Here is a 22,681-nt window from a genome sequence, read left to right on the forward strand (position 1 = left end):
TCTGTGCACTGTTCTTGTCCTGCTACACACTGCTCAAAAAGGGAGTAAGAATCAATATTTGAACAGATGATCGGGTCAAAGTGAAGTTGGCCTACAAGCGCTAAAGGTACCACAGTCTGCTGATGACACCAGTTTATTATTCAATATGAGCAGGAGACCGAAATAGACGCAAATCTTTACCTATCTTTGGCTCCAGGACAATAGTTTGCAGCTGAGTATGCATATTAATTACCTCCTTAACGGTCTTTCCCATGCAGTAGGTTGTATAAGTCGTATAGCCCCTCTTATTTTTCTCTGGCTTAAAAGAATGTTGTACTATCCATTATTTTTAGCATGGCTACATTATGCAGTATCAGTGTGGGATACTATGACTAATGAAGTTATGGCAAGCTGCTAGTAGTGCAAAAAAGCATTCTACGTCTATCTGACGACTATAAAGGCAGATTAAGTGACCTGCCAACCCAGCCACTCATATTAAGGGATGACTTATTACGACCAATATGATGTACTTCTTTAGACTGATGCAAGTCTTCCACAATAAAAAAACTTTACACTAAGTACACAGATATATCTCCACATTATAGCTTTCAAACCCATGCACACAAAATAAGAAAACTCTGAATCAATTTCGGGAAACAAGTTTTTTATTATCAAATAGTAAAGTTACTTAACCGTCATGAATGCAACCTAGGTCTTTGTTAGCGATTAAGTCATTCAAGGTCATGTATAAAGCATTCCTAATGACCACAGAGAAAATTTAATGCAACTAGGTACAACCAACCTGGATGCAAACTATATCAGTCCTCAATTTCTTCGCGATTTTTTCTTTGCGGCCAATGTCATCCAGCAATCCCTTTTAGACACTTGATTCATATTTCATTTCATTTTCTTTCAACAATGCATTGTCACATATTCTCTCCTGTGTTTGTTTTTTTCCTGCAAAAGTGGTGTTTATCTTTAGTCTGCATTGTGTGTTCATAAGTGCCTTAAATATCCTTTTTTTTTTTTACACTGAGTGCATTAATCCAGAGAGGCCCCTTTACATGTAGTAATCCCTCATTACAACGAAATCAGCGGGACAGCGGAAAAATTCGTTATAAGCAGTAATTCGATATAAGCAACCCCTCGACAAATGCTAGAGCAGTTGGGATTTAATTACACCAGAACTGCAAGCAAGTCAAAATACAATAGCAAACCACAAAATCACATGCGAGGCAAGGCTAACGAAGCACTACAAATAACACGCAATCACATGGCCTGCAGCATGAATCCAAATGCATGCGCCGTCAGTGCCAAAGTAAAAGCAACGGGCGAAACAGAAGGCAGAAGCTTCAATTTTCCAAAAAACAGCGCAAACAAACAGGGACAAAAGGAAGAAACCACAGGAACCGTCCTCGTTTGTTCGCGCTGTTTTTTGGAAAATGTGTCACAAACTCGACTGCTTAGCTATCCTGTAGAAGCTTCAAAATGTGCTCATGTCTTCAGGCCATCTCGCTGTCCTCGTCAGAGCTTCGCTGGTGATGAATACGGTTGCAATGGCGACTTCACGTGTGCAGACGGAAGAAAGGCGACCGGAGTTCCAAGAAGCATGAAGCGCGGGAAGGTTTTGGCAGAAGGAGGGAGGAGCAGAGACGTCACTCAAAACTGGTAGCGCGGAAATAAGGGCTAGCGTTCAAACGGCTCGCAGACAGTGGAGAGCCAATGAGAAGGGGAGAGAGAAGTGGATGCAGGGAGGTGGCCGGGTGAAGAGGAAAGAGAGGCGGGAGAGTAGAAGCGCATGCGCAGATGCCTATCTCAGGGAGGGAAGACGAAGTCGCTTTGGGAGGGGGAGGACTCTGTGCGGAGGTGCGCAGGACTCTGGGTAGCGCCGCAAATGCCGTTGCCTCGCCGCCGGCGACGCTAGAATTCGTGTTTTCAGAATGCTATCCATCGATTTCCGCTGTCAAAAGAGCAACAAAGCTAAGGACGGACACTTCCTAACGCACTCCACGGTATGCTGCGGCAAAAGTCTGCCCACAGTCTTTTGGCCACTTCAGCATTTTCATTTCGTTTTTATTTCCTTAAAGACCCCCTTTTTGGGGGTATTACATAAGGGGTGGGGTTAACATAAGTGCTTAAACCATTTTCATGACGACAAGTGCAATGTGACTGTGCCTAGGAAGGTGGATGGGCAGATGATGGCTGCAATTTCGTGGGGAAGGTCATTCCATTGATTTGCTGTTAGGAGGAAGAATGACTTTGAAAAAGTAGTTGTATGAGCACGTTGGCGTGAAACTTTAAACGGATGACCGATGCGATGAGACGTGCGTGATGGAGACGCGCAGATGTACGGCTCTTGTTTCAGATCGGAAAAGTAAAATTTGTGATATAAGCACAGGCTAGAAATGTGACGACGGACGGAGAGATTTGGTAATTATGATTGCTGTTTGAGAGATGAGATGCTGATATCGTATGAAAAGGAGCGATGAATAAAACGAACAGCTCTGTTTTGTACGGCTTCCAAAGATTCATTGAGGTATGCTTGCGGGGGATTCCAAATTGCGGATGCGTACTCAAGTTTCGACCGGATTAATGATTTGTAGGCAAATAACTTTACATCTTGAAGAGCGTGGTGGAGGTGACGTTCAAGAAAGCCTAGTTTTTATTCGCAGTTGAGATTAGATTTGTTACTTGCTCGCGCCATGACAGATCCCTGCTGATAGTAATGCCTAGATATGTATACGATGGAACAAGTTAGACAGGAAGACCAGAAATTGTATATGTCGATAAATGCGAGTTTCGACGGCGATGAAAAAACATGAGCTTGAGCAGGTTAAGGGTCATCAACCAGATATTACACCAAGCTTGAATTCGGTTAAGGTTCTCCTGCAAGAATTCTTGGTCATTTGCATTAGTAACTGTGGCATAAATAACGCAATCGTCGGCGAATAGATGGACTCTACAGGATAGATTGTGTGGTACGTCATTAATGTAAACTAGGAATAAGATGGGGCCAAGAACAGTTCCTTGTGGAACACCTGAAGTGACTGGTATACGGTTAGAGGAGCAGTTATTAACGATAACAGACTGTGAGCGATGTGTGAGGAATTCGCGTACCCATGAAATAACGTCTGGGTGTAAGTTAAGTCGGGAAAGCTTTAATAGTAGGCATTTATGAGGAACTTTATCGAATGCTTTGGCGAAGTCTAAGAAGATGGCATCAGTCTGTATGTTAGCGTCGAGATTAGAATGAAGATCATGAATGAATGTAGCAAGTTGCATCTCGCATGAATGACCCTTTCAAATCCATGTTGGGATGGAAAGAAAAAATGTATGGAATCAAGGTGCTGCATTATTTGAGAGTACAGTAAAACCTCGTTTATCCGGATCTCGATAACTCGGAAATTTTGTTAACTCAGACTTGCTGCGCAGTCCCGTCAAAAATGTGTGTAGTTCTATGGTGTTAAAAGCTTGCTAACTCGGAAGCATTTGGTGGCAATCTGGTTAACTCGGACAACCCCGAAAGAGCTCGGCGACCCGAAGGTTCGATAACCCCTTGTCGAGCGACGGAGAAGCTGCGGTGGCCGCGGAGAGTCCGACAAATAGGAACAAGGCGAGTAACGGCGCGGAAAATGTGATGATGATAGTGAATAAACGATCGGTGGATAGGTGGCGCTAGTCACCACTTGCTGCACAAAGTAAACACTATCATCATCATCGTTACACTGGGAAGCATCCAGTAATTCACTGAACCCTACGAAGGACGACGGGACGATTTTCTTTTCTGCTTTCTTTGTTTTGTGTCAGCCAGTGTCAGCCCACGTTGCGTGCGAAGAAGTGCCCGTTGCGTTTGTCATCTGTGCTGGTGCATTATTACTGCCATCACACTCCACAGTTATGGCAGCCGCCACCTCAGCGAAGCGACAGCAGCAGCTGGCGAATGATTTGGAAACGAAGGTGAAGATACTGAAGGAGGTCGACGAAGGTGTTTCTTGGCAAGAGATAATGAAAAAGTATGGAGTGAAAAGGAGCACATTAAGTAACTACATAAAGAACAAAGCAAAAATTTTGGAAGCATTTGACAGTGGCAAGTTCACTGGAGCAAGAAAAAGGCTGAGGACAGCAGCGCACCCGGAACTGGAGACAGCACTGCTGCGATGGATCGCAGGTATGCGTAATGGACAGCTTCCATTGAGCGGACCACTGATCTGTCAGCAGGCTGAAAGATATGCATTCAAAATGAACATCGATTCTTTCAGTGCGTCTGAAGGGTGGTTCGCGCGTTTTAAAGAAAGGCATGGGTTGACCTTTCGAAACGTGTGCGGAGAGAAGGCAGCGGTGGATGAGCGTTGCATCACCGATTGGAAGACGACCGAGCTTACCCATTACTTGGCTCGCTACGAACCAGCAGATTATCTTCAATGCCGACAAGAGAGCCCTTTTCTTCGAGGCCTTGCCGGACAAGACGATCACATTCAAGGGTGACCCATGTGTTGGAGGCAAAAGAAGCAAAAAAAGGGTCACTGTGCTTCTAGCCACAAACAAGTTGGGCATGGAGCGCCTACCACTTTTAGTAATTGGGAAGGCAAAGCAACCGAGGTGCTTCAAAAACATTCGCCGTCTGCCTGTGGACTATAAATCTAACAGAAAGGCCTGGATGAACTCTGATATTTTTCAAGCTTGGATGTGGCAGCTCGACCGGCATTTCTCTGCCAAAAACCTTAAGGTTTTGTTCGTGGTGGATAACTGCAGCGCACACACTAGTGTGACTGAGCTGCAGTGCATCGAACTTGTATTTCTGCCCCCAAATACGACGGCTGCTCTGCAGCCACTGGATCAGAAAATCATTCAGCATGTCAAACCTAAGTACCGACGACATGTCATGGAACGGCTACTGCTCTGCAAAGAGGCAGGTTGAGAATACGACTTGAACCTCCTCAGCGCGATCCATATTTTAGTGCATGTATGGAGCAGCATGTCGGCGGAGGTAATAGTGAACTCCTTCCGACACAGCGGGTTCTTCCCGAGGCCACTCCATAAGGCACTGAAAGAATGGACGACGAAGTGGATGAGAGCCGGTTGGAGTTTCTCCTTCCTCCCGATGTCCAGCTTGCTGACTACGTGGCAATAGATGATGGTGTTGCTGTTTCTGGCATGCTAACTGACGATGATATCATATACGAAGTGCTTGACGGCGATGAAAATGACTGTTCCGATGATGACTGCCACGACCAGCCGTCGCGGTGTCATACAGTGCAGGAGGCCACTGATGCCCTCGCTGTACTCAAGGAATTCTGTGTCACAGCTCGTGACAGTGAGCGTGCGCTCCATCACCTGATGGGGTTAAAGAAAATAGTTTTAGCACAGATTCCAGTGACGAAGCAAACCAAAATAACGCAGTTTTTCATGTGAAATAAAGGTATGTGTATGCCCAGTGCATTTTTCTGTTTTCATGGTAAATTTGATAATCCGGAATTCGGTTAACTCGGACATTTTTGCCGGTCCCTTGGGATCCGGATTAAGGAGGTTTTACTGTACATTACGTGCTCCATGAGTTTTGAAGTGTCTAATGATACGTCCGAAGTACCCATGTCGATATATAGGGAGCTTGCATGAAACGCTGAGAGAGCCATTTTCCAGTACAGTGCAGCAGTCGACTGTGGAGCGGGCAAGCAAATAATGCCAAAACGATGGTTTAGTGCAGTCATGGGCTCCGCCGAAGCATACTAAAGTCTGGACAAAATGACTGTGGGGTTTTCAATATACCAAAGGTACGATTGAACGAATGCAACAAGACCAAGAGCGATCGGAACGTCGCAGACGAGAATGGCTTGCACGCATGAACAGACGACATTCACAGAAGTCTGGACAAATCCGAAGTGTGTGCACGTCATTTCGTGTCAGGATTGCAGTCATCGAAAAGGTTAGACGGCCGACCTGCAAAATGAACACGTGAAGATAGAATGGTGAGCTCCTGCAGCAATCCGTGTCTCAATGTACAACATTCGAGGTGCACGCATAAGACACTCGTCTGTGACGTCCTGATCGCTGGTCTTGTTGTTGCATTCGTGTAAGCATACCTTTGGTATTTTGAAAAACCCGCAGTCTTGCCTGGACTTCACCTTTCGCACTTTAGTCTGCGTTCGGCTATTACAGCCGACGACCGCACAGTATAGACCATCGCTTCGACACTATTTGCGCGGCCCGCTCCACGGTCGACTGCTGCACTGTACAGGAAAATGGCGCTCTCAGCGTTTTGTGCAAGCTCCCTATAGGCTTATGGTTATATGCACGTCGAACACACGGATGTCCGCATACCGCCTGTTCGCATGAATGAACATTATCCTTTATGGTATTAGCTAGCCACGACTCCTCGATGAGATGCTATGAAGAGTTCGCCCATTCTAACATGGATCACGGTCTTTACTCAGGATAGTGTACAGCAAGCACTGCTTGTCATGCACGTAGCTGCAGGCGATGCGACATACTGCACCAGCTAGCTGGCATTGAGATACGCACATTCACGAGCAGAATTTTGCTTCGCACTAAACTATCACCTTGATCTGCCCGTAATGCAAGCGAGCTATTCCTAGCTTAGATCCTGCATCGACCTCCGACGATCAAGCGCCGGCACAACACGCACACTTCGCCGTGCAGAACATTCGGCCATACAAAGTAAATATACGCTGTAATTTGGTTATTTTTTTCATTTATTTATTTATTTCACCAGTACAAATGGAGAGATCTCCTGGCGAAAAGCTGATTTTACAGCTTGACGGGGCCCAGAGAACTCTTACAAAGTGTTACATAAAGCAGTGGCATCGACATGTAACAGAATTACTACAGGAGAATGATGCATGTAAAAAAGAGAGGAAAATACACACTACAGGATACATAAAACTAATACACTCGATAAATGCAATTATTTGGTGTAAAAATATGCCGGTTTTAGGGTCACCTACTACAAAAAATTAGAAGTATGCATAAGGACATGCTGACTGTTAACCAGTGCACAGATTAAACATGTACAGGGTGATCCATCCCCAGCCACAACACAATCTATGTGAAATGCCATTCTTGTTCCTTACATGCAGACAGAGGAAGTAGGTTGTTTCTAGTTGAATCCTTTCTTTAGATTATACCTCAGAGCCATGACAAAAGATATGCCAAATTTACTAGAGGCCTACGCTGCTACAGCGGTGAGCTGCATGTCGAGGCGAAGACCTGCTGTACCGCAATACATAAGTGCACAACTGGAAAATCAGAAACGTGAATGATCCACTTCACTACGAAAGCAATGTTCTTTGGGATTTAAGGAAAAACTAGACAAGTGCTCAGTCTGCATCCTTTTCTCGTCATTGAATTTTGCATACATGTAGTTTAAACCCCTGCATGCTCGAGGTTAGCGTGGCCCGATTGAACGAGCCTCGAAGATATTTATGTGTCACCAGACTTCATTGCAGAAACTGACTCTTGGAATTTTCCAGTGGGTGCCATGCAAGCGATTGTTGCTACAACCAAGCATCAGTGTTCCCATGGCTGGCATACCCTGAGACGCATAAATACTGCACTGTGGACGGTATCGACGATCAAAGAGAGGACGGATTTTCATAATATTGGGCGCGAAATCGATAGCTACTTGCTGCAGTGCTTAGTGTTAGAAAAATTCTGCCTTGACCATGCACAACTCAGTGTTTCAAGTGTGGTCAGTAGCTATAAGTTTGAGCAGTTCGCCTTTCTTGTCCGTGGCCAACGCTGAACCGGCGGAGCGATTGTCCACTCTACACCACTGTCTCGCTAGAAAGCCAACATAGGTCACGTTTGACATTCAGGAGTTTTTGTGGGCCCCGTAACGAAGAGCAACGCCTTCAGAAACGCGCTAAATATTCAAAAATGTCTTCTCTAACACTTTCACTCCAGGCTGTCTTCCAACAAATAAAGCAGGCGGACGCTGATAAAACAATTGAGCACTCCATTCGAAAACAAACACCCGCGCGTCTTTAGAGATCTGTAGAATCCGCCTTCACAATTTTTAAAATTATGCTAGAATTTGGAAAATGTCCCTTTCCAATCGCTGGGACATTAAATTTGCATGACAGTGCTGTCACGTGAATAATGACCAGACCGAAAGCTTATTTCATATAATATAGCTAACCATGGTGTTGTGTATAGAGGGCGCTATTTTTATCTATCGCGAGCACAACCTTTCATATGTATATAAACGTCGTCATCGGAATAAAAGGGGGTCATATTGGTGGCACGCGCCACCCTGGAATCTTATTGTCATTTCTCTCCTGGGCACCGACGCTGCGGCGTCACCACATACTGGCACGGTTGACAGCCCTGCGGCTTGACATTTGGCCATCTCGACTACAAGATTGCGGCTAGTCACACGCGGGAGGCGTGTCAGGTGATGGATTCGTCGCTACCGCCAGTGGGCCTTTTCCTGGAAGTGCCTGGACAGCCGCCTGTACCATGGCACCAATGGAAGGAGGACTTTGAAAATTTTCTACAAGCAACCGGACTCGACAAGAAATCGCAGGTACAGAAGAGGGCCATTCTATTGCAATGTCTAGGTGTTGAAGGTCGTCGGGTTTTCCATGCGCTTACTCTGCGACCGAAAGTCATGAGCGTAGCAAAGAATTCGCTCAGCCTGAAGACTGAACAAGCAACTGCTTCTGCGGACGTTTACCAAGAAGTGCTCGCCTTGTTGAAATGCCATTTCACAAGCGCTGTGAATGTTCTTGTTGAGCGTGGCCAATTCACGCTGCGGCGACAACTTCCGTACAAATTAATACGGGACTACGTCACAGCTCTCCGGCAACTGGCGAAGAATTGCAACTTCGGTGATTTTCTTGAGACAGCTTTGCATGATAAGGTTGTCGATGGCATTCGAAGTGTAGAACTGCAACAGAAGCTGTTGTTGAAAGGGTCGACGCTTACGTTAAATGAGGCTGTTGACATCCTGCGGGTGTATGAAGAGGTAGTAAACGGTGCTTGCCTGTATGAAGACGCTTACAACGCTTACCCAGTCCAGCGAGTGACGGAGGCCAGAGGTCAGCCTCTGAGGGGCGGTTCTTCGTCGGCTCCGATGTGCAAGTGCTACCGGCGTGGCTCAGCAGGACGCTTAGCCAACTCGCGGGAATGCAAGGCGCGAGGGAAGCGCTGTGCAAGGTGCCACAAGATTGGGCATTTCCAAGTAGTGTGTGAAAGCCGCGGAGATGAAGACTGCACGGAGGTGTTGGGCGTGCTGACAGTGACGCAGGCGAAACGGGGGATTTTGGTCGTTGATGTGTGCATCGAGGACGAATCAGTCCAGCTGCTGGTAGACACGGGCTCAGCATTGTCCATTTTACCTCACCAACTATACCAAGAAAAGTTGCCTGCCGGTTTGACTTGGGTCCTGCCGTGGCGACGCTGTGGGACTTCTCTGGCCAAACAATTCCGGTCATTGGGTGTTTTGTGGCCAAGACTGTGCACGGGAGCGTGTCCGCCAACGTTCTTTTTCACGTGGTTCCGCAGGGCATGGCATTGTTAGGTTTAGATGCAGTCAATAACTACGGTTGCGCATTGATAGAGCATCGTTGGCCTGTTTGCAGACGACTGTGAGCAGCACCGAGTCGCTGCCCCCAGAATTGTGTGAGTTTTCTTCCCATTTCTCTGATAATTTGGGCTTGGCAAAAGACTTCGTGCATGAAGTGAAGCTGCGCGCCAATGTGAAGCCTACAGCAGCGAAGGTTCGGCGCCTGCCCTTGGCACTCCGAGAACAAGTTTCTAACGAGTTAGCAAGACTGGAACAGGAAGGAATCATTGAGCGTGTAAACACGTCACAGTGGGTGTCGCCGATAGTTGTAGTGAAGAAAAAGGATGGAAGGATCCGCCTTTGCGTAGATTTGTGGGAAGCAAAGAAAGCAGTGGTGGCCGATGGATGAAGAACTTTTGAACGAGCTGAATGGGGCAGCATGGTTTTCAAAGCTAGACTTGGCATCCGCATACTACCAAGTGGAGCTGGCTGAAGGCAGTCGAGAAATAACAATGTTCGTGACGCATGAAGGGCTGTTCCGTTTCCGCAGAGTATGTTCTGGCCTCGCCTCGGTCCCTGCTGCATTTCGGCGGATGATGCAGGAGATAATGAAAGGCTGTAATGGCGTTCTGTTCTACATTGATGATATCATTGTTTTTGGCAGGACAAAAAGGGAACACATCGACCCCTTGCGTGAGGTTTTGAGACGTATAGCTAAAGCCGGCTTGCAACTAAACAAGAAATGTGTGTTTGAAGTGCAAGAACTGTCATTTCTGGGCCACCATGTCAGTGCCAAAGTCTAAAGTTGATGCGATACTGCACGCGCAGCCACCGACTGATGTGGTTGGTCTGCGTTCCTTTTTGGGACTTCTTGGCTGTTATTCTCGCTTCATTCCACATTATGCAGAGGAAGTGCAACCATTGCAGCGGCTTCTTCGCAAGGGCAAGGAGTTCTGCTGGGACCAGAGCGCGGAAAAAAGTTTCTGCAAGGCTAAGTCGCTGCTGGCATCGTGCGGCGCTGTGGCCATGTTCCACAGGGCGCTACCGGTACAGGTGACTGCTGATGCTTCAGCCTTAGGGACTCTGTTGCAACAAGTTGTTGATGGGGAGTAACACACAGTGGCATTCGCCTCCAGGACCTTGTCACCGCAAGAACGCAAGTATTCTACCAGAGAACGGGAAGCGTTGGCGTGCCTGTGGGCTTGCGAGCATTGGCATGTGTATTTGTGGGGCTGAAAATTTATTTTGAGGACTGACCATGAGGCGCTAGTGACGTTGCTATCCAGCAATAGCACAGGTTGGCGCTCCCTTCGAATAGAAAGGTGGTGTGCAAGACTCACGCAGTATAACTTCTCTGTACAGTACACAAAGGGAGAAACCAACGTGGTGGCTGATGCACTGTCCCGGTTGCCCGTGCCATCAATGGAAGATGAGCCTTTGGAGGAGGTAGTTGTTGCAATATCAAGTGTCGTTATGAAAAGTCAACTACAGGGAGCAACACAGAATGACCCGCTGCTGCAAGAAGTGATGCAGTATGTCGTATCTGGGTGGCCAGGAAAAAAGGTGCTCGCAGGAAAACTTGTTGTTCGCACGCATTCGAAATGAACTGTCTGTTGTGGAGGGGTTGTTGTTTCATGCAGAGTGAATAGTGCCTCCAGCAGATCTCACATCCAAGTTTGTTGCACTTGCTCATGAATCTTATCCGGGCATTGTCAGAACAAAGCAACGGCTACGAGAATTGTACTGGTGGCCCAGGATGGATGACGATGTGGAAAATGCCATCAGGAGCTGTGCAGTTTGTCAAGGCACAGATAGGTAAGTCTTCAAAAACTATGACAGCACCACTGCAGCCAGTAGAATGGCCTGAGAAGCCATGGCATAAGTTATGGCATAAGTTAGGAATTGATATTGTGGGGCCAATGGAACGCGCACCGTCTGACTGCAGGTTTTGCAGTAACAGTCGTGGATTATCTCAGCAGGTGGCCTAAGGTGTTTTTTGTTTCATCTACAACTGCACAGTCAGTAGTCAAGGTGTTGCTGGAACTCTTTTCACGGGAAGAGTACCCAGAGAGTGTGGTCACGGACAATGGCCGTCAATTCATGTCCATATATTTTCAGGAATTTTTAGAGGCCAGGGGTATTGAGCATTGTGTGACATCATTGTATTACCCTCAGTGCAATGGCCAGGTCAAAAGGTTTAATCGCGTTCTAAAGGAGTACCTGCAGACTGCATCACTGGAGCGCAGGCCATTGAGGCAAGCCATCTTAGAGTACCTGAGTGTCTACAGGGCTACACCACATGCCACAACTGGGGTGTCTCCAGCATTCTTGCCTAAAGGAGACCTCATACTCGCTTAGATGTGGTTGGCCTTCCAGAAGAAGGATTTTTCGATGAGCCAGTGGCGCACATGGCAGACTTGCGACAGCGGGTCAGGAACCAGTAACAGCAAGTGAAAAACTACACGAATGAGAAACGGGGTGCCAGAAATTTCACCATCAACGTGGGGGACTTTGTGAAGGTACGGAGAGGTATCGGCGTGAAAAGCGAGCAGAAGTTTTCCTTACCTCTGGAGGTGAAGAAGCGTATAGGCAGGAATTCATTTTTACTGGCAGATGGGCAGAAATGGAATGCGTTGAAGTTGTCAATAGTTGCCCGGGGAGGTCAACAAGATGCACCGCTGTTGGCTGAGAAAGTGAAGGGGCATCATGCTGTAGCACTTGGGTTAGAGATGGATGTGGGTGCAGGCAGAAGTGCAGGACCAGAAACTGCACCACAAACTAGTAATTAAGCAGTTGTAATGTAGTGTTCCATGAGGTTTCCCTAAAAAATGTTTTAGAGCGAGACGTTTAAGGTTCGGCGAAAATAGTTGCGTCGAGAAACCTCCATCATGCGTGGATGAAAGCAATTGAAACTAGGACCTCTAATGTGAATCAAGTAATTTGGTTTTACAACACTTCAGTCACCAACTTCAGTCAACGCTTCAGTGCCACCGAGAACCCGCCTCTTAGCCATCTCAGCGCAAAGGGTGACTGTATCAGATATTTTACATCAAACCTGAATAAACACAAATTTGACAGCATCTCTCAATGTCTACGTCATGTTCTACATAAACTGGACATCACCAGCAGTGCCCTACGTGAAAGCATTCCTGACCGGTTTTCATAACCACCTTGTTTGTGCAGACCACAAAACAAGTTTTGCTCGGCTGTGAACGTCGAATTTGCTTGTAACTGTTGCTTCAGCATGACTCAGCATGAAAAAATCAACACAGCGGTGTGCAGTTGACGGGCTAAATTTTGTGTTATTGCGCTCCTTCGAGTGTAAAAGGCTCTCTCGAGGTGAGGAGAAAAACTTCGAGGGGTGGATCTCAATCGACCCTGTAGGGGAGGTGGAGCATCAAGTAGAGGCATGTTTGCGAATACAGGCGTAAGCTGTGCATCTTCACTCAATTTCTCAGTGCACTCAAAGCACGGACCTTAAGCGGCTCCTAATTTTATGGCTCACCATACATCTTTTCAGTAAAGGTTGCAATGGACCTTCAATGAAAAAAATCTGCAACAGTGTGGTGCCATCTGTAACAACATATCATTAGCAACGTCAAGAAAGCACTGTGTTCAAAACTGAAATACATTTGTTAAAAGAACACAATAAATTCTACTGAATAAAGAAGGCTTATATGAATCAATCATTGTTTCATTCCTTCTGCAAAATGAAGAGAAAGAGGAGGGCTTGAAAAAGTGGAGGTGTCCACTTTACAAGCTTTCCAGCCCCCTATTCACAAGGCACAAAGTAAGATACTAACTGTTGGACTAGTTGGTGATCAGTCTTAAAATTCATCTTATTTAGCGCAAAAGGACAGGACGAAGCGCGCTTGTTGTACGTGTTTTCTTACTGTTTGTCCTGCCTTCTTGCGCTAAATAAGATGAATTTTAAGACACAAAGTAAGAGCTTAGAGAAAACACACATCATTATACATTAGAGAGCAAGTAGATAACATATGATAAACAGTCATTCTTTCGCAATAAAAAGAGCTTTCAGCATGTTATTGTTAAAGCCTGGATGTTAAAGCCTTCAACATGAAGACTGTTGTCATGACGTGTTACAGAGGTCAAATCTGCAATTATGCCGGGAAACTCTTCTGAATCGTGTTGGTACCTTTTTGCAAAGTAGAATAAGTACATATTGTAAACCATGTTATGCTTAAGGAAAAGATCAGCTGTGTAACCAGCACTTGCTAAGCAACGGAGTGCTCTTTTCTGCAGGACATGTACTGTATTTACACGATTGCAAATCAACCTATCTATTTAAATTCGAAAATTCGAAGTTGAGGGGGTCAACTCACAATCAAAACCAAAACATGGTACTCTTAATAAGAGCAAGACAAAAACCATATCAGGAAGGCTACGGCAAATTTGTTTGCTCTACGGCTTTAAGTGCAACATTCAGTTACTGTGCGTGCTTCTCGGGAAGAATTTTTCTTTTTTAACATTTACTATGCAGCACGAACTGTAGCTTCGGGAGTGTCGATAGTTTACGGAAGAGCCGCTGTTAGAATCGCCGCGACGCTCCCTTTTGTTGCGAAAACAACACTATGTTAGTCAAGTCATTTCGCATGGCACAGTGTGGGCTAAGCTGCGCATACGCGAGGAGCCGCATGACGTCAGAGGCAGCAGCTGGTGTGTCGGCGCTGCCATCGTGCTCCGGCGGTGCCGGAGAAGTGACCTGATAACCACAGCCGGTGCCAGCTGCGCATCACTCTCTCCGTTGGTTGTGCGGAGAAGAGGTGTGTGTAGTGTATATATAAGCTAGGAGCGTGAAGCCAGAATCGACCAACTATGAAGAAGAGCCCGGCCGCTGCCCAGCACGTAGCCTAAGCTATCCTAAGCCTAACCGTGCAGCTGTTGCTTTCGCAACTCAAGTAGGTTTCACCGGAGCTAAACCACTGACAATTTTTTTGCACGTCAGTCGCATCGGGTCACACAACACAGCGTCACTTCCAGTTAGTGTTGATAGCTGATGGAAAAGCCAACACCGATCATTCGTTGAGTTCACGCTTATTGCGCGTTCACACTTTTGACTTTACGACTGGCTACATGCTTCATCATGAGCTCTCCAGTCCAAAAGCATTCAATGCTTGTTTCGTGCAGTGTTCAAGGAAGTGGCTATCATTTATATATAAGCTAGGAGCGTGAAGCCAGAATCGACCAACTATGAAGAAGAGCCCGGCCGCTGCCCAGCACGTAGCCTAAGCTATCCTAAGCCTAACCGTGCAGCTGTTGCTTTCGCAACTCAAGTAGGTTTCACCGGAGCTAAACCACTGACAATTTTTTTGCACGTCAGTCGCATCGGGTCACACAACACAGCGTCACTTCCAGTTAGTGTTGTTAGCTGATGGAAAAGCCAACACCGATCATTCGTTGAGTTCACGCTTATTGCGCGTTCACACTTTTGACTTTACGACTGGCTACATGCTTCATCATGAGCTCTCCAGTCCAAAAGCATTCAATGCTTGTTTCGTGCAGTGTTCAAGGAAGTGGCTATCATTTATGCCGAAGCAACAACTGCGCTGTGGGCCACAAGCCGGAAGCTTCTAAACGGGTTTTGCGGGAGTGGCAGCGAGACAAAATTTTCAACTGAGATGCCAAGCGAAGAGGCTTCCAATGGATACAGCTGGTATATTATCCAGAGCTGAAGGCCAATGTTTTTTTTTTTCTTCTTTGTTTTTTTTTTTTTTTTTTCGGGACATGCGATTTGGGGGATTGACTTACATTCGAGTTGACTTACATTCGTGTAAATACAGTATACTAAGTGTTGTTTACCCCCAACCAAGAGCCAATAAGTAAGTGATATGCGAAAGGCAAAGTGCCTTATAAATATGCCTTTTAGTGAGATTTTTATCTAGTTATCTATATGATCATCTGAGTAACATGTGTATCCCATATTTATGAGAATAGACACCAAGAAATTCAACGGAATCTACAATTTGCATATCAGAGTTACCTAAGGTAAATTTAATATCATGTGTGAAAGTTGCTTGTCTCATGAAGAATATAACTGCCTTAGTTTTCTTAGCATTAATCTGCAGAGAACTTATTGAGCTCCAAGCGTCTAGTTCTTTAAGGGTGTTAAACGTGGCCTGAAGGGAGTGATAGGAAATGACTGCAAAAAAAAGATATTGTAGTGTCATCTGCATATGTTAAATATTGGGCATTACAATCGATTTTTATTTGTTTATTTAAAAATTAAATAAAAGGGGGTCAAGTATGTTGCCTTGGGGGACACCTGATTTTATGGGCTGGTGGGGTAGATAAACTGTCCTGCACTAAAACAAATTGCACATGATTTTCGAGGTAAGACTACAAGATCCGGAGGTGTTCCACATATTACATATAATTCTAGATTTTCAGTGAAGTGATATGGTTTTTGCAATGAAACACCTTTTAGACGTCTACATAGACACCTGCAATTCCATGCTTTTCTTCAATTGCTTCCAGAATTATTTCATTTTGAGCTAGAAAAGAATTCTGTGAACCTTTCTTTTTTGCCTCCAAACTGAGTTCAGTTCAGTTCAGTCGTTCAGTCGTGTCCGACTCTTCGTGACCCTATGGACCATGTCACGCCATGCTTTCCGGTCTCTCACTATCTTCCTAACATCACATAACTTCATCTGCATTGCCTCGAGGATGCCATCTAACCATCGCGTTCGCTGCCTACCCCTTCTCCGGCGACCCTCAACCTTTCCCAACATCAAATCTTTCTCCAGCGACTCCTCTCTTCTCATCAGATGACCAAAGTAGCTGCGCTTTAACTTTAGAATTTGACCCTCCAATGAGCAGTCAGGGTTTATGGTCGACAATATCGACTGATTTGATCTTCTGGCAGTCCAAGGAACTCTCAAGAGTCTTCGCCAGCACCACAATTCAAACGCGTCAATTAATTGGAAACTGTAATTCGGGTGTGAATGAGCTTTTCCAATCCTTCTGAGCATATAGTCAAGATGAAAATTGACTAATAGTTAAAAATGATTTTTATCTCCGCCTTTAAATATTCAGACTATCTTAAATCTGCATCACCCTAGGTACCCGTTGAAAGACACATGTTATATAAGTGTGCAAGTTTATTATTTATTTATTTAATCATACTGCAGGCCAATATGTTGGCCCAAGCAGGAGGGGCAATACAACAAAAGTATTAGAATATAGAGCAATACAGAGGAAAAAGGACAGAAAAACTGAGGACAAAAGTTCAACTCTGGTCACTGTACACACTGTACACTGTACACAGAAATGGACAAAATTCAAGAACACAGTTCAACTTAAGGAGCCTTTGTTCCAAAAAGACATTCCAGTTTTTTTAGGAAGTCGTTTGATTCATAAACATTTGGTGACAGTTCATTCCAATCGTTCACAGTTTTAGGGAAAAAACTGTTCTTATAAGAGTTTGTTTTTGCGAAAATTGGAGCTAGCGTAGTGTAGTATGTCTTGTTCTTCTAGTAGTAGCTTTCTGAACGCATTTCGGAAGGTTTAGGAAAATTTTTTCGGAAAGATGGAGAATTTAGTCTTTTGTATTTGCAATATATAAATCTTACGGCCTTTCTCTGTATACGTTCCAATTTATCTGTCTTTCTTGGTGTAGGAATCCCATAGTACTGACGCATATTCCAATTTAGATCTTATACATGCATTATAAGCTAAAAGCTTTGTACTCGCAGGAGCATTTTTTAGCTTCCTTTTCAAAAAGCATAACTTTTGAAAAGCAGAAGCACAGATGTTCGAGGTGTGTGTGGACCATGATAGATTGCTGGTAAGGGTTACTCTTAAGTATTTAATAACTCTCAGCTTCGCAAATCGCACTACTACCAAGGTGATAAGTACTATATATGCTGGGACACTTCTTTCTGGTGGCACGTAGAAGAACAGTCTTTTCCCTGTTCAGTTCCATGCTCCATTTTACGCACCATTCATCAATTGCCTCAAGAGCCGTCTGCAAAGAAGCGTGGTCTTTCGCGTTTGAGATTTTCTTGAAGACAACACAATCGTCTGCAAATAATCTGAGTGAAACATCATCTGACAACATATCTACTAAATCATTTATATAAATCAAAAACAATAATGGACCCAACACACTTTCCTGGGGAACTCCAGAGGTGACAGAAAGCATGCTAGATGAGTAATTTTCACCTTGAACAAACTGCTGTCTGTTTCTAAGATAGGCAAAAATCCAACCAACTATGTCATACGGAAGACCAAGCTGTTGCAACTTCAACAATAATTTCTCATGGGGTACTTTGTGGCTAGATGAGATCAAGAGCATGCTTTTACTGATCTGACCTGGTTGGTTTATCATTTGTGGTGTTTGACGCCCCAAAGCGACTCAGGCTATATGACAGACTCCACTACGGTAGTGGAGGGCTCTAAAAATTTCAACCATCTGGTTTTCTTTAACGTGCACCGGCATCGCACAGCACACGGGCGCCTGGCCCTCTGCTCATGCCATTTACTGCTCCTGGGGAATATGAGTGCTGGTGACCAAATTCACAAAGAAAGTATTAAACTTCTCTGCTAGCAGATATGCCTTGATAATTTGATTATTCAATGTAATTTCAGTTATATTTTCTTTAACAGCAACTCTGTTTAGCAGCACACTGACATTTTTACATACACATTCAGATTAGGGGCACTTCCAACTTCAAATTATTTGCATAAAAATTATGCCTCATATTGTCTTTTGCTTTCCGCAGAATAGGACTTGTTTTGTTTGTACACTTTTTTTAATGCTGTCACAGTCAGTTGGATTACATGTGTGCAAGAACGTAGCAGTAAATATCCTTTCTTTCCTCCTTATTACTACTTGCAAGGATTCATTGTCTACCCATAGTTTCTGAATTTTTGTTTGTTTCTTGCGAGATTTCATTGGACATGAACTAGAATAGGTAGCAATGAATAAGCTAAAAAAAAAACATTGTAAGCATTATTAGGGGTCTGGGAATTATAAACTGTTTTCCAGTTTATTCTGCACACCTTTATGTGAAGAATCTGCAGAATTGCTTCTTTTACATCTTGAAAAATTGTCTTCATACCGGCTGTGTATGTATGTCTTTTTACTGTTTTCTAGAGTGTAAAAAGGTAGCAAAGGCTGACTTATACATGAAGCAAGAACACCATCCGTAACTTCATGGACTGGCAAGTTTCGAAAAAGGTGCATAACCAGCCTCTTTCATCGCATTGTTACAGGAGTGGGTTAGAACTACTGTTCGAAAGCAGTGTCGTGCGTTGCATTTATTCACCATGTCAATATTTATATTTTGAGAAATTGTGCATTACAGTATGATAGAGACAACAAGGAGTCCGAACAACCAGCATACACAGGACAAGCATGCACTGACAGCACTAGTTTACTCATAAAAGATTTACTTTTAAAATAGTCCGTGCACGTGCTATGCACCTGTGCTTGTTTATTACTTTTATTTCTTCACTTCATAGCATAACTGGCGATGTGCTTACGCACTTGTCTTCTCCAGCCTCTGAAAAGCTTCTAGTATTTCTTTTTCTTTTCTGTCATTTGAATGGCCTAAGATGGTGATTCCTTCAAAGTATGGCATACATTTGTGTTTGCGCAGTGGGTCTCCATGCAAGATGCATTATATCTCTGCCACTGTTATCACTTTGACAGCAATAGCCCCGACATGCAACTCACAGCATGCCACAGCCCTGTGGCATGCTGTGTTTAATCGAACTGCACTGGACCCCATTTTTTATCAGCAAAAACCAGTGTTTGGTTAAATTTGATGGCAGAATATCAAGGCAGCAGTTTTGGAGCAGCACCTCTGTCACTGGAGGTTACAAAATAGAGTACGAGAAATAAAACCATGAAAATGATTCAAAATGCAAAAACATAGATGGAGCTCACCTCGCACCCACTCCTCCATGGTAGATGTGCAGTCAGCCGTCAGGTAGAAGGACCGCTTCTCGGTCGCTATCTGCAGTCCAGAAGGGGCATCTGCTTCACACATCCACAGTGTCCTCCAAAATGTTTGTACAAGCACGGCCGGTCTCGAGGGAGAGTGCGCTTCTCTTTTCTTACGGCCTCTCCAATGGGGTCTGTTTCCACCGCCCGCCGCGCCTTGGTGGGGTCGCCACCGCCCCACTGCTGCTCCTCCGCCACAGCCGTTCACGCGCAAGGGAAACGCGCGCTCACTTTTAGCTTCACCCGCGTCAGTTGCAACCGGCAGATCCTGATATTTCGCTCCTTATGGTTTATACAAAGGCCGTAATCAGCATTGAACATTTATCGTGTACAAGGAATAAAATACAGTCAGAAATCCACTCATGCGCGCGCGCGCCTTCTTCAGTGCGGCCGTGCACGGTCGAATGAAGCTTTGCGTACACTTCAACATTTTTTGCCCCTAAGTTTTGTACAAAAATAAATTTACCAGGCTATGCAATGTGCCTTTGAATGTTTTAAGCAGGTGTAGCATGACCTGACATTAGTGCATGGTGAACTGTTGGGTGGAGATTCTGTCAACCTCTACCGTTTTCGTTTAGATCAGAAGAGGCACTGGCGAAAATTCATGGCGCGTCTCAGATTCAGAGTAAAGAACAAAAATTTACCCATATAGTAAAAAGTTCACTTGTCTAGTGGAGTGGACTGTTCTAGCTTCGTTCAAAACTTATCAATCGGTCGAAAGACCGAAGATGTATATGTATTCTCGCGACTACTTTTAATCAAGGAAATGTGCATAAACAGTTAGGCAGAATTGAAAAGAGCGGCAAACAACATAAAAATTGTCCTTCAAAGTTGCACAGTGCACTACATACTAATCATCAATTCATCAAAATGCAACCTGAATCTAGAAAATTCAGTCTCAAAATCTTCCTGTACTGCTTGTGCACATAAGGAGTTGGCCTCTCGGTCTTCTCTGTCGCTTTCCTGGTAAAATTAATTGAGAAGAAGAATTCTGAGAAATCTTTCAAATATCAGAGAAGCGGACCTAATAGCATAGCTGTTGTCAATTCCTTTCGGGCAACTCAGTGTTAAATTCTCAAATGCTGCCTGAATCAGGATCTTAAGTACTTCGAGAACATTTGTGTGTAGTAGGTGCACGGCAGCTTTTTCGAAAAAAAAAAAAAAAAAAAAAAAAGCTTGTCCAATAGGGCAATAAGCTCTGGTTTCGGATAATACAGTACACTAGAATATTGTCCCCGTAGAAGAGTGTACCACATGGGGCTGCTTATTTCGCTAGTTTCAAGAAGAATAGCGCAAGCGTCACACCCGAAGTTGATTAACTAAACGGTATATCCAGCGACGTAAGGCATATCGGAATATGTGACAATGGGAAATGAGATGGTAGGAGATGCCATCACTTCCTTCAGTGCCTTGATTTTGCTCTCAGATGAAACATCCGTCTTGACAATGTAGTCAAGTGCCGCTAGCTGTTACAGCCCTCGCATCTAGCATATGTCGTTCCCTTCCGCACATTAACCTTACTTTCCCGAAGAGAGCCTCAATGGGTCGCCATATAGGGCTTGAAATGAGTCTTCAGTGAGAGTGTCCTTCTTTAACGCTTTAGAAATTTTTTGCACACTTTCGATATAGCAGGTGATCTCATTTGTAAGTTACTGCATCGAGTATCACCTTCATCATTTATTGGCCTCTTTTTACCCCTTCGAGCACAAGTGGTGTCATAAGTATCAAACCATTTTTGATTGTTTTCATATTAAGCTTAATATTACGTAAAAATTTTATTAAAACAATGTTTATTTGCAAAATTAAAATAATGTTTATAATACCACACATTGGCTAACATATGAATTGTAATAACATTTAAAACTCAACCCTACAACATTTGCTTTGACTGTTATACTAATACTTTATATCATGCAAGCACTTTGCCATTTACATTACATTTTTATGAAATCATTTTCATCTTCGGTGCTACATATGGATGGTTTCGCATCTAGCATTCAAAGACGGTTTTGCTGTTGCAGACGAGTTGCTGTCATGTTAGCCTTGAAGAAGCTTCGATGTGATCAGTGCTCATTCAGTTGTTTTTTTGTTCCTATTCTTAACTGTACAGGCTTGGGAAAAATTCGGATTAAAATAGACAAAAGTAGCTACCATGCCGCAATGTAGTATTTTTTATATCCATTAACGTGTGTAGTACATTGACGACATGCCGCTGCAGCATCTACATTCTATGTTCTTTCATTTCGGGGCTGTACTCACCATAAAACTCACGAGCGACAGCGCGAAACCAAGCAAAAGCCACCCGCCGCCACTGAAGCAGATGCGGAGCGAACAGTGAGCAGGTTGCGCCCCTTGCGGCGGCGGAGAGCGTAACTCAGAGAGAAACATTCCCATTGTTCCCGCGGCGATTCGGAAGGCCATAAGAAAGCGCGCGCTCTCCCTCGAGACCGGCCATGGTACAAGGAAACCCCATGACATTTTCTGCAGTGAACTAGACAAGCATGTGTGCAGGCATACCTCTCTTCGATATTCCCCAGTGAACAGCCTCACCTCAAATGTGGTCGCCCCGTGAGCGCGAGTCACTCGGCACACTTCGTCCAGGGCAATCTGGCCACGGGGCTTGCGACCAACGTCACTCTGCAATGCACAACAGGGAGGCCATCACACCGGACAACTGCTTTCTCAAGCACGAATACATGCTAACCTGTATAACAGGGACTGACACATTCAAAAACAAAGATGTCATCAGCAACAGAGCTTTGATAAACTAAAATACAAGTACCCACCAATTTGCTTTTGGGCACGGTTCCCCGCATGCTGAGCTGCATATCACTTCATTCACTTTAAAATGGACACAACCTCCTCTTTTCGTTAACAACACGAGATGTTTAAATCAGCTGGCAGGGAAATTTAAAAATCCAATTTTCTATGCATCTTTTGATGCCAAAGAAGCTCTCTTGTTAGGACGATCTCAGTTAAGAGGCGATCGGAAGCCAACTTTTTTATTTTTTGACATAGAGTGATGAAAATTAGTACACGAACTTGAAATAGAATCAGTCAGATATAAAGTTTCACAATGATATATTCAGTATGTTTTGCTCTTTTCATTGTTTATATGCTGTTCACATGTTCCCTGCTCATAGAAAGCTTAGCTACGGTTTGTAAATGGTTTTAATATTTACTAAGAAGTGTGGTCTAAATCAAGACACTCT

At 44.5% G+C, this 22,681-nt stretch overlaps 1 protein-coding gene across 5 annotated transcripts in view; it reads right to left on the bottom strand.

The window, feature by feature from the left end:
* LOC146175281 (uncharacterized protein CG43867) overlaps nt 1-22,681 on the bottom strand; it is a 429,718-nt gene that overhangs the window by 222,539 nt on the left and 184,498 nt on the right. For all 5 annotated transcript variants that reach the window (XM_084584707.1, XM_084584708.1, XM_084584706.1 and 2 more), the window contains exons 11-12: nt 22,020-22,106; nt 19,413-19,482 (exon numbers count right to left, since the gene is read on the bottom strand). In XM_084584707.1, the coding sequence (XP_084440833.1) occupies nt 19,413-19,482; nt 22,020-22,106 (157 nt within the window). The remainder of the gene's footprint in view (nt 1-19,412; nt 19,483-22,019; nt 22,107-22,681) is intronic.

Source organism: Amblyomma maculatum, chromosome 11, assembly GCF_055883805.1.
Source record: "Amblyomma maculatum isolate TAMU_Amacu chromosome 11, ASM5588380v1, whole genome shotgun sequence".
Lineage (NCBI taxonomy): Eukaryota > Metazoa > Arthropoda > Arachnida > Ixodida > Ixodidae > Amblyomma > Amblyomma maculatum.